The sequence below is a fragment of the Salvia splendens genome, chromosome 2 (genome assembly GCF_004379255.2).
Source record: "Salvia splendens isolate huo1 chromosome 2, SspV2, whole genome shotgun sequence".
NCBI classification, from domain to species: domain Eukaryota; kingdom Viridiplantae; phylum Streptophyta; class Magnoliopsida; order Lamiales; family Lamiaceae; genus Salvia; species Salvia splendens.
Genome location: NC_056033.1, coordinates 10,528,496 through 10,540,972, shown reverse-complemented (window position 1 = coordinate 10,540,972; position 12,477 = coordinate 10,528,496). Strand labels below are relative to the sequence as shown.

At 38.0% G+C, this 12,477-nt stretch overlaps 1 protein-coding gene and 1 pseudogene across 2 annotated transcripts; one reads left to right on the top strand and one right to left on the bottom strand.

The window, feature by feature from the left end:
- The first annotated feature begins 1,529 nt into the window (after positions 1-1,529).
- Positions 1,530-9,921, top strand: LOC121773446 (annotated as a pseudogene).
- LOC121787724 (ethylene-responsive transcription factor RAP2-7-like) lies at positions 9,609-11,780 on the bottom strand. 2 transcript variants are annotated; one of them, XM_042186556.1, is made up of 8 exons: positions 11,390-11,780; positions 11,286-11,311; positions 11,180-11,210; positions 11,025-11,112; positions 10,862-10,950; positions 10,556-10,697; positions 10,234-10,448; positions 9,609-9,747 (listed from the first exon to the last, which is right to left on the bottom strand). In XM_042186556.1, exons 1-8 carry the CDS (start codon positions 11,578-11,580, stop codon positions 9,738-9,740), a joined length of 792 nt encoding a protein of 263 aa, XP_042042490.1. In that variant the 5' UTR covers positions 11,581-11,780; the 3' UTR covers positions 9,609-9,737. The 2 variants fall into 2 exon arrangements, with proteins under 2 accessions (XP_042042490.1, XP_042042482.1); XM_042186548.1 differs by lacking the exon at positions 9,609-9,747 and having other exon boundaries at positions 10,116-10,448.
- Positions 11,781-12,477: the final 697 nt, after the last annotated feature.

Below are 12,477 nucleotides of genomic sequence, written 5' to 3'. Positions count from 1 at the left end.
TTTAAAATTTACTAACTTTTTATTCTTTTGTTTTTATCTCACATATTATCCTATTTCATTTTTTGTAAAATTTACTAACTATTATTATCTTTCATATTTTATTCCTTGTTTTCATCTCTCATACTATTTGATTATCTTATTTCATTTTTGGTAAAATTTACTTAACTTTTATTCTCTTTCATATATTATTCTTTATTTTCTCTCATATTTAATTATCTTTCCATTTAACCGTATACTTGTTTTTTCCCCTTAAATCTTGCAAATTTGATTATCTTTCCAATTAACTATGAAATTTGATTATCTTTCCAATTAACTATGTACTAGTACTTGTTTTTCCCCTTAATTCTTGTGTTAAATAAGTCTCACTTGAGCCGGGACGAAAATAAGTCTCATGAGATGTTTTGGGAGCGAGGGGTGAATGAGGAGAGTAGTTTGAGATTTCACTATAAGTAGTTGACACATATATTCGTTAGTAAGAGATTCGATCATTGACTTTGTTTGAGCATCCACAATAGATCGGACTAGCCGACGGACTAGCCAAAAACACCTCCTGACACATTGATAAGGCTCATTTCATGCATCGATCTTGGGTAAAAATTTCATATTTTTGGAGCGCATATGTTTGTTTCTAAGTTCAGGTGCTTAAAAAATCTACCGGACCCAGGAGATGGTGTTACCTGACCTGGTAGATGCAAAAGAGATGAATTTGAAGTAATAATCAGAAGTCGTAGCCCGAACCTAGGAGAATCAGAAAATTGACGACAGGAGCAGAATGGAGCAAAAAGCAGATTTTAAGCATCTTATTTAAGGGCATAAACATCAATTCACCAAGAGGATGCCCTAGGAATCAGAGCCTCACCTATATAAAGAGCTCAACAACAAAAAAGAAAAGGAGACTCTCAAGCTCACCTAGCTCTACACTTCAAATTCATTTTTTACTTGTTGCGCACTTGGATATGGAGTGATATCCGGCTACTGTGGTGGTTCCATCGTTGCTGCTATGTAACACCGCCTTGTGAAGGCGAAGAAACAATATCTACATTTACTTTGTCTAGTTTTCTTCCGTTGCATGTACTCATGGTTTCTAGCTTATTAATTTGGTTTCTTGCTTGGATCTACTGGATTTGCACTATTTTTGCATATTACGGAAGTTCATGTTGGCTTTTGTTGGATTTTGCCTACTTGATGTTTATTGGTTGCTTTTCTAATTCGTATTTGTTGATTATTGGATGTTTGGAGTTAAGATCTGTTGGATCATTGTTGGAGATTGTGGAATTAAGTATGGAGATGATGAGATTTGTTGAATCGTGGTGGATTTGAATGGTGTTTGGCAGATCTGGCGTTATTGTTTACACTCTGCATGATTATGGCTATTTACTGTCGATTTCTTCATCTACTAGGCCTAGTAGTTTAGATCTGTTAGTTTAGGCTTTAATTTCGTGATTTAAGTTTGGATTTGGAACTTGCTCTGTTTTATGATGTTTAATACTTTGTTCTATTCTGTATTCCTCGTTAAATTCCCGAAGAAGATGAAGTTTGTTGGTAGTTAGAATCAGATCTACTAGTGTTTGTGCTTTCTGCTTGTCTTTTGTACTTTTACGCAGCTTTTCCAGAATCTAGTTGTTTAAAGAAATTGTTCCCCGCTTTGGTTGAGTCCTTGTTTGTCCAAATTAGGAAAGTCTGTTTAGTCCTTTAGCTCCAGTTACTCAAAACAAACAAAATTTCGTTTCTCAAGTTATGCATGTTCCGTACGTTCTCATCTCCCAGAGCCAGTAGTTTTAATATTCAGTAGTTTTTACCTTATTTTGAATTTTTACAAGTTATGTGCATGCATTTGAATATTTGATAGAGATTGTAGGCAAGTTTGTAAATTATCAATAAAATATGTAGGAAAATGACTTTTGAAGCATAAGATGAACCGAAAGTGGGGGGAAAAAAATGAAAATCCACAATTATTTTTGGAATGAATCAACGTATATTGGATTTATTGTTTCATTTAATTAGTATTTGAATTGCCGTTATTGTGCGCAAATAATTAAGTTTATAAATACAATTCTCAATACCTTTTAAATACTATGGCATTAAATTTTTGACTAACTTTTAAAACCTCATGCGTAGTATCTATACATGATTTCAGCCTTAAACATTGAAATTTACATTCAATTTAATTTAGAGAGGTCTTCAGTTACAAAAACTCCATGAATTATCAGCCCTTTCCTCTTCCCACAAACTCACGCCATTAATTTTGTGTTACGGACGTACTCCGTAACGGTCCCGACAAATCGGAAAGGGACAAAATAAGACAAAACCGGCGCCTAGTGAGGGTCGGCGGTGGACGAACTCTGAGCGGCTGTGCGCGGGATCACCCGTCGGGCAGCGGCGTCAAGAGGTGTTCCGGCGCCCTGATTTAGGGTCGCGGAGATGGGGTAGAGTGCTGCGCGCGGGGAATTCCCGTCAGATCGACGCTACCGTTTATAGAGATTGAAAATATGATAGGGAAAATACTTTCCATTAATTAATTGATTCCTCAAAATAATATAATCTTACATATTTATAATACTAGAATATTACTACCTTAACTTATTAAATAAGAAACAAATATCTAAATATAAATTGGAAAGATAAGGTGAATTAAATAGGAAACTAAATAATTGGGTTATGGAAGATATGAGATCGTAACAACTCCCCCACGGTTGAAATCCACCTTGTGAAAGATATGGTGAATTAAATAGGAAACTAAATAATTCACCGCACCAATTGTTAGGAGTGAAAGGCGAGAGGAAGGGGGGAGCACGAGATATGCTCTGTTTTACGATATGTAAATTGTAAAGATAGTAATGAAGGAATCGATCGCTTGAATTGCTGAAATAATAAGGGAATAACACTCCTCCGCAGAGGCCTACGACCAAGTAGTCCAATACAAATGATCTCACCAAGATGCTTCTATCATCTATGTATCTCCCTATTTATAGACGATTGCTAACACTAAAATAGGAACTGAAATAACAATAATTGGTGAAAGATAGGAATTGAATTAGTCAATTAACAAACCCCGAGATATTTGTGCTAGCCCTAACTTCCAAATCTTCTCGCTATTCCTGATGGCCAAACAACCTCCCTCTTTCCTCGCTTGTAGACCACTCCCCTCCAACAACATCCGTATCAATGTCGAACTGCTTACAACAAGGAAAAGATTGTTGGAACAACTGCAAGTTGTGAAAGGTGATTGACAACCAAAGTTTTGTTGATCATTTGATGATACTCAATGTGTATTTACAAGTTTACTGACCCGATCCATTCTATGTTTGGAATAGGCTGGTTTCAGAGATGAATGGGGAGAAAAAGCCCAAGTCATCCAAGGGGAAGAACAAATCATCTGAAGGAAGGAAGCAGCTTGCTAACATGCGAGTCATCCAGCGAAATCTAGTTTATGTTGTGGGTTTGCCAATGCATTTGGCAGATGAGGATGTGGGTGCCCTTCCTGCCCTTATTCTTTGGTCCATTCACGGCACACCTGTTGCTTCTCTAATAACATGATTTCTCTGTTGCAGCTTCTTCAGTGCAGAGAGTATTTTGGTTAGTATGGAAAGGCATTGAAGGTGTCTATCTCCCGGACAGCTATGGGTGCTATACAACAATTTGCAAATAGTACATGCAGCGTGTGCGTTCAAATTCACTTTAGTTGAATTGTTAATTAAGATGTTAAAAGATCTCCTAATTATGTTGTTGATTGTTTGTTATAATTGTTTCTCATCTTTCTGTGTTTTGTTTACCCATTTTGATTATCATTATGATTCTTTTTTATTGCCTAGATATATTATGTATTCAAAGGAGGATGAAGCTGTTCGTTGTATCCAATCACTACAAGGATTTGGTAAACCTTTGAGGTAATTGTCATCATTCATTTGTTTAACTTAATATCTCTTGTTATATCTGATGGTCTATAAAAAATTGTCATAGGGCATGCTTCGGGACAACTAAGTACTGTCATGCATGGCTGAGAAATGTGGTATGCCTATTATAGATTTGTCAAAAATCAAAATCAAACGATGGGAAATATCATGATATAGACTGAACTTTACATGCTCAGAAGATGCATGCACAGTGGTCTTTGTGTAGTGGTTCTTGATATTGAATTTCTACTGTGTTCCAGCCATGTAGCAATCCCGATTGTTTATATTTGCATGAGATTGGTTCCCAAGAGGACAGTTTTACAAAGGATGAAATTGTAGCTGCACACACAAGGTATTTCTTCTATGTCTGGTTGCTAGCTGTTGTATATTTTCTTCTCTGTCAATTTTATTTCCTTATCATGAACATTTGTTATATGTTCCTATATTTCCTTCAATTGATGATACTTCATATCTCACCATGCTGCTTCTGATTCTGTTAGCATTTGGGTTTCATCTATTATAGTGATGTCTCTGTTAGATGGTTTTCCAGGCACCGCACAGTGTAATTCTTACTTCGTACGGTCCAACCTATTGTGTATGTATCAGCCTATCAGGTTCACAGAGAGCCCATCTTTGGTTTTGCCACTGCAAAACTGGATCCAACTCCTATTTCATGCCCCTTCCCACAATTTTTTCATTATGACCGCAAACTTAATTTTCCTCTATATGAGCTAGCAGAAGTGTTGGCATTTTAATTAAGACGGTCCAGCTTCCTCATGCCTTTTAAGCTTAAATTGATAAATACCGGTGATCCTCTTAGAATTTCCCAATAATACTTCCTTTGTTTTTTTATACTTTAGTCTGGATTTGGTTCTCACGATTTTTTCTCAAGTATCTCATCCATATAACATTTGTTGAAAATGAGTAGGGTTCAACAAATAACCGGATCCACAAATAGTACACAGCGGCGTTCAGGATATGTGTTACCTCCACCTGCAGATGAGTTCTATAATAGCACTTCTGCTTCTTTAGCGAAGCCTATAAATAAAACTTCCGTGAATACTAATGTAAGATTTCCTTATTTTGTATCATCGCCACCATATGACTTTTATGTATCCTCCTTACTACTGTTTTTTTTCTGCTGATGTAATTCAAATTTTTGTTATTTTTATTCATGTTATATTTCTCATCTGAATGCTTATGATCCATGGAGTATGCATGAGTTAGTTGAGGATAGATTGATCATTGCCATACATGGTTTTGGTTGTTGATAATCCACTGTCATTTTGTTTATTGTTTTTTTTTTCAATTACGACTTGGAAATGATTGCTACTACGATAACCAAATCTACATTCCCTTACTATTACAGTATATGATATCTTTTGTGTGTTCATTAGAATACTCAAACTGGTGCTAGAGTTTCTCCTCTAAATAGCAGCTCTGGAATATCTGCTGGATCCTTGTGGTGCTTCCTTACTGATTTAGTCCTAATTTTATGCTTCTTGTTTTTAAAACCTTGTAATTTCCATGACCAGGGGCACTCGTGTTGCCAATAATATCCCTTTACATACCACTACACAATGTTCCAAAGTGGCATTTAAAAAACAGGATTTGAGTGATGGACCTGTGAGCCAAAGTCAGCCGTCTTCATTGCAGAGTGATATTTGATTACTGATAAAGATAGAGGAGTTTCTCAGGGTAAAAGTGAAATAGAAGCTTTAGGACCAGTGGTCAAAGAATGAAATACGGATGGGAAACCTACTTCTTCTCAGAGTCCCAATGCATATGTTCATCCAGCTACGCCGCCTGTAAATAAAAAGCCCCATGGCTCATGTACTGCCAAGCTGCCAGCTAACAGTACTAATGATGTTAATTCTTCCTTGGTCTGTGTTGGATTTGATTCTACTGGTACCACCAATGGGAAAATCGAGAAAATACAACCATCTCATTTTATTCCTAATCATGTCCAAGAAAACCTGATTTTGGATGGGGATGCTCAGTTTGTTAGAGGAGCGGTGACTTCTCAGCCACCTGAAACAACTGCACATACGAGTGAGGAGGTGGATTCCACAGAAGTCCAATCTGATTTTAGATTAGAAACGGCGAGTATAGTAACCAAAAATAATTTGTCTGATATTGAAGATGATATTTTGTCTTTTGAAAATCATAGGCTCAAGGATCCCGAGGTTGCTTCTAACAGAAGCAACTTTTCTCATGCCTCTCATCTTTCAAGTCAACCTGTAGGCAGGCTATAGGTAAAGTTTGCAACTATCCCATTGGACATTCTGAAACTATTCTCAAGACTCCTGAGGTTGAGGTTAATAACGCTGAGCATTCTAATTTGTTTCCTTCTAAGCTAGGGTTATATGATGGTGAACTAAGCTCAGATTCTTTTGATATGGGGGGAGCAGGATAATATCAAATATTTTATCTATGGATTTTGATCCATGGGATGAGTCACTGATTTCACCTCAGAACCTTGCTAAGTTGTTGGGTGAAAATGATAAACAACAAGGTTCTTTTGGATTTCCAGGTTCACGGAAAAATAACACTAGCACTAAATCAAGGTTGAGCCCAGGAGCCATGCCTCTGTTGATTGCTTCACTCGAAATTCTAACCAGCTCTCCTTTGGCCATGAATTCTCCAACAGCAATAGCTTCCAGCTTGAGAAGTTAGATAGTCTCAATGGTTTCCCTGCTTTGAACAGGCTAGAGTCCGAGCTTTTTGCTGACAATCATTCAACAGTAACTCTGGTAAGTTTGATCTTGTCCAGTTTTCGAGTAAATTTATACAGTTATCTTATGTGATACTTTGGGCTTTGTGTAATCTTATCTTGAATTGTGCCAATGATATGTGATCAGAGCCATACAACATAATAGATCTATTACTTGATTTTATGTATCATGAGGATTTGGAATTCGAGGTTTTCCTAGACCAGTACACAAAAGTAGGGCTGACAATTTTTGACACGATACGATAATCTGACACGAATTCGCACGAAATTATTGGGTTGAGGTCAAGTCTTATTGGATTCGTGTCCTTATCGGGTTGACCCATTAAGAACCCGATAATTTCGGGTTGGGTTCGGGTCGAATGCGGGTCGGATACGGGTAACCCATTAAGAAATAATATTATTATTTTTATTATTATTTTAAAAAGTATATATTACTTTAATTTTTTAATTTCTTATAAATTAGGTTTAAATAGTATAAAACGAATTTTAATTATGTAAATTAGGTTAAAAATTAAGGTTTAATAGTGTAATATTAGGTTTTAATCGTGTGATATTAGGTTCGGGTTGTTATCGTGTCGTGTCAACCCATATTATATCGTGTCGGGTGCGGGTCGTGTTCGGATTTGAAGGTAGCAGGTCGGGTTCGTGTTCGGATTTACAGTTTCCTTAGCAGGTCGGGTTCAGATTAGGCCTTATTGGGTTGTGTCATTATCAGGTTGACCTGATAACGACCCAATCCGCACGATTTGTCAGCCCTATACAAAAGAGCTTTGTTGTTCTCACTGTGATTTGATGACTGGAAATTTCCCACTAATGACGTCAGCAACCCAGCCCCATTTCAAACCCCATATCATACATACCACATCTCACTTTTCAGCTGTCACATAAGCATTCCACTCAAACCCCAAATCATACCATACCCTACCACAAAATCTCCAACCCATACTCCAAATCACACCGGAACCTTTTTTATTTATGTTTTTCAATAACTCTCTAATTATTTATCTTTTTTAATAACTCTCTAATTCCATGTTTTATTTTAATTTTTGTTATTTGTAAAAATGAAAATAAATAACTAAAATTACATTCGCCTTGCTGTCCGTGCCCAACAACATTTCGAGACCTTACCGCAAATTTCGCGGTCTGGTCCCATTTTGGTATGCGTTACCAATTCCCTTTAGGTACTAGAGCTCATACCCCCACCTTTTTTGTGTCTGGTTGTGTCATGCGATTAGGGAGTGCTTTGGGTATTTCCTTGCAGTAGCTTTTAAAAGTTATTTAGGTTCAAAGGATAGATTGATTAGAGCATAACAGGTTCAGAGGTTATGGGTGTCAATTTGCGGATCGTAGAAGTTGTTTCAACACTAAAGTGCCAAAAAATGACTGGGTCTCCAAAATCAACTCATTTTAGTGAGTTGAACTAAGGTGACTTCAAGCATTTTGCTTATATTTGTTACAATGTTACTTTGACTTGGTGAGGCAGGCTTGTTACTACCTAATTAGGCATACTTTTGTTGTGGCTAATTTTTGCTCCTCACTAGTTTTATGATTTGCCAGTGTTAGTCCTGACATTATTGGTTTCCCTTTAGATCCAGTACTTGTTATAAAAAGAAATAATAACACCAGTTTCAACTTGTCTATCCTCTGTTTTTTATATAGTACTCGTGTTGGTTTGTCACCCTCCTCATTTTCTTTGCCATTGAACAGTTTCGAGACCTCAGGTATTAGCACCGCCAGGGTTTTCAGTGCCTAGTAGGACACCGCCTCCAGGCTTTACTTCTCAAGATAGAATCACTCAAATTTTTGATGGCTCTGGTTAGTTTCATGGGCTGTCTTGCTAGTCAAATTTAAGGTTTTTGCTATATATATTGGGACTCTTCATCTGCATAATCTAACCTAGTTTTGTTTTTTTCTCAGGAAATCATTTAGATGATTCTTCCTCTTTGTTAAGACATAGTTATCAGACGCCTCCACTTAGTAATACCATTAGTAATGGAGATGTTGAATTTATAGATCCTGTGATACTGGCAGTTGGCAAAGGTCTACTTCCAGGTAGCATTAATAACTCAGGCCTGGATGATGTAAGGGCACGTTATTCTTCCCAGTTGAGTACATATGAAGAAGCAAAATTCCTACTTATTTTGCAAAGATCTTTTCCTTCACACCAGAACCAAAAATTTTCCAGCATGGATGAAAATTTATCTCCTCTTGGTGATGCTTATTCTATTTCCTCTAGGGTTCTGGAGAAAACACTAGCCAATAATATGTCTCCGTTATCCCAGTTTAGTTTCCCTCAGTCGAGGAATGGTTTAATATCTAATGGCCAATGGGATGGCTGGAACGAGCTTCAGGCTGGAAACAATTTTGGCATGTCAGAACTTCTTAGGAATGAGAGGTTGGGATATAATAAATTCTATGGTAGTTATGAAGATTCTAAGATTCGAATGCCGAGTTCGGGTAGTCTATACAACGGAACTTACGGGTATTGATATTTGGGCATGGTTGGTGCTGTCAAGAATCATGAGATAGGAATAGTAGTATTTCATGCCACTTTGACAAACCTGCCTAAATTGATTGAACCAATTGGCAGTCCGAATAACTTTGTAGTATTTGCTTTAGAGAGTGGGCCAAGATTTGGAAATATTACCAAGTAAGCCAATGGGAGTGAGTTGTGCTTAGTCCGTCAGAGCTACTTTCTGGTTGGTAAAAGGATGAGCCATTCACAAACGTGGATCTGGAAACCAACAGGTAAAATTTCTGCCTCAATTTGTCAAATTCTCTTATTCATTATTAAAGAATCGAACATGAGATCATTTGATGTCTTACATGGTATTCATGATGTGATGGACGATATAAACTACTACACGTTCCTTGCACTCCCTATAAATGTGAAATATGTCAATGACACGGTGTATTGTTGTAGAACAGTTTGTTCCATATCACGCTTGCTTGCTTGTTTCTTTAGTGAATATATTTTGATCTTGTAAACTCTGCAGCCGGAGCATTAGGCTTGGGGGTTTTGATGGCTACACGATATTCGTCTCTCGGCTGCTGATCCAATCGGAGAGAATTGGATGAATGATATCAGATAAGCGATGCCTTTAATACTCTCATCTGTTCCTGTTGATAATAGAATAGGCAGAAGGAAGTTAGATTTCAGTAATTGCTTCAAACACTTAAATTCTTTGCAGAAACAAGAGTTATAAAAGATACGAATACATCTTCAAAATCCTGGTTGTGTAAACTCTTATTATTCGTTTTGGCATTTAATATTATCTCCTTTGGTGCAAATTATTCGTATTTGTTAGTTTATGTATTCCTTGTATTAAGATGGTTGTTTGTTTTAAAAAGGAAGCACATTCGGAAGTGTCCTACATTTCACACTTTCCAAAAATGTCTTCTTATCATTTAAACCATAATGTTTGTACTCAATTTTGAACAATGCACAACAAAAATGTGTCAATGTGTTACGACGGCGAGCACGTAAATATCCAACTCTAAATTTTTGAAGCACGAATCAATAATATTCTAGAAAGAAGCTCATAGTATTATAACGTGCAGCATAATCAAAATAAGGGAGGGGATTAAATATTGAAATTATGATACAATGACACTCTCTGTATCTGCATGTCAGGATCTGATCTGAGAGATGTCGGAGGGATTGGACGAGAAGCAGAGACTGAGGGACAAAGCAGAATTGGAGACGATGAGAATCCTGATGATGCTGCTGCTGCTGCAGTAATTGGTGTTGCACGAACCTGATCATGCATTCGCCACGCCCACTTCACCACTTCCTCTGAACTCGAACCCAACCCGGTTTCCTGCCAAAAAAAAGCAGCAGCATAAGTGAAACATAAGATGTAACATGGGGTCATCATTCATATATATGGAGCTGCAAAACAAGCAGAATGTTGAATGCATTAATTACGTTGAACATATTTGCATTTTGAATATGAAACTGAAACCCCCCCAAATTTCCAATCTCTTTGGAAGAAGGCGTTGAAATCCCCAACTTCAAATCAAGACTGTTATCGTATGAGCTCGACTTGACAGCTTCCTTGTCATAAGCCCTAATTTGCATAAGAGAAGAGATGGAGTTGGGTGTCGACAGGTTTGCGATATCAAACGAATAGCCCAAGAAATGCATCGAATTGCAATGAAAACGCAATCCCCAAACCACTTTCTTTGGCTAATTTACACATTTGAGGAGATGACGAAAGAAGAAATGGCATACTTGTTGGCGGATAGCCCTCTGTATTTGGAGAATCCGGTGGTCCGTCGACGTAGTGTGTGGACAAACTCCTGCTTGGACATGTTCTTCGTCTGCATCATAATATCAGAATATTACACGAATTATATATGTAGAAGATGATGCATCACAATCTTAATTCCCAGACCTGTTTGATATCTTGGTCATACTCGGTGAGGCTGAAGTTGATATCGGCTTCCACGCCACGGAACTTAATTGCAGCTTTGTCATAAGCTCTGGTCACATTAAAAACTCCATCAAACCAAACACCCAATATAGTAGGAGTAATCCATTTGCTTTTACCTTGCTGCGGAAAGAGCTGTGTCAAATCCACCTATTTAAAACAAACACATGAGCATCACGGCCAACCCAAATCTAAAACATATAGAAGTGCATTGCAATTGCATACCCAAATAAACTTGCTTCCCACAGTCCCTGCATAAAAAATACTAGTAGATTAATAAAGTTAAAAGTGAATAATGAAAAAAGAAGGTGAGTAGGGAGTAGTAGTACCAAATATGCGACTCCCATCGCCCGGTTCTTCTGTAAAAAGTAACCCCTCTGTATTGGGAGCTTCTAGACCTGGGTCCCCTACGCCCCTTCCGAGGTGGTGCCGGGAACAGCTCCCTCGTCACCACCACCCCACCATCACCATCACTACCGCTCAACCTCGCCTCCTCGTTGCTCAGATTCAGATCAAACATCACGCCCTACTCTCTCTCTCTTTCTTCAACCTTTTCTCTCTCTACAAATGGACGACCATTGAGAGGAGTTCAATTATAGAAGATGGATGATTTCAATTTAGTAACAACCAAGATTCAAGAATATAGTAGGATTCAAGGCTATACATACATACATACATTTTATTCAAATTTTTTATTCCTACAGAGAGATATTTTGCCTTGTGTAGATGTAGGACTACAGTAGCATGTTATGGCCTACTCCAACTCTCACTGTTCTTGATTTTTTGATTCTGTTTCTCTTGGCCATCCACAATAGGAATAGCCCAGCAATAGCTCAGCCATAGCCCAGTCACTGTCACATCATCAGCACTAAAAATCCTCCTGCCACATCATAAATAGCCCAGTCATAGCCTAGCCACATCATAAATAGCCCAGCCACATCAATAGCCACATCACTAATAACAATTATATAAAATGACATAATTAACAATCACACAATATACGGAATTTAATTTACGAGACATATACGGGAAAAGTTTAATAATACTATTAAAATTTAAAAAAGTACAATAATTTTAAAAAAGTACATTAATTTAAAAAAAAATACATTAATAAAAAAGAGTGACAATTCACTCCTCGTCTCCGTCGTCGTCGCCTCCGTCGCCACCATCGCCGCCGCCACCATCGCCGTCGCCTCCGCCGCCTACGCCGCTGCCGCCGCCACCGGTATCCCTCCGTATAGCCTCCAACTCGTCCTGCAGGCTCATGAGCAAGGTTTGAAGCACGCTCTTCTCCACGGGATCCGTCGCCACCCGCCATTCGGCCATCGTCTTGATCAACTGAGCGCGCGTTTGGGCGCGAGCGAAGAATTTGAGCTCCTGGGTGGATTGGCCAAGGGGGGATGCCGACTGGACCTAC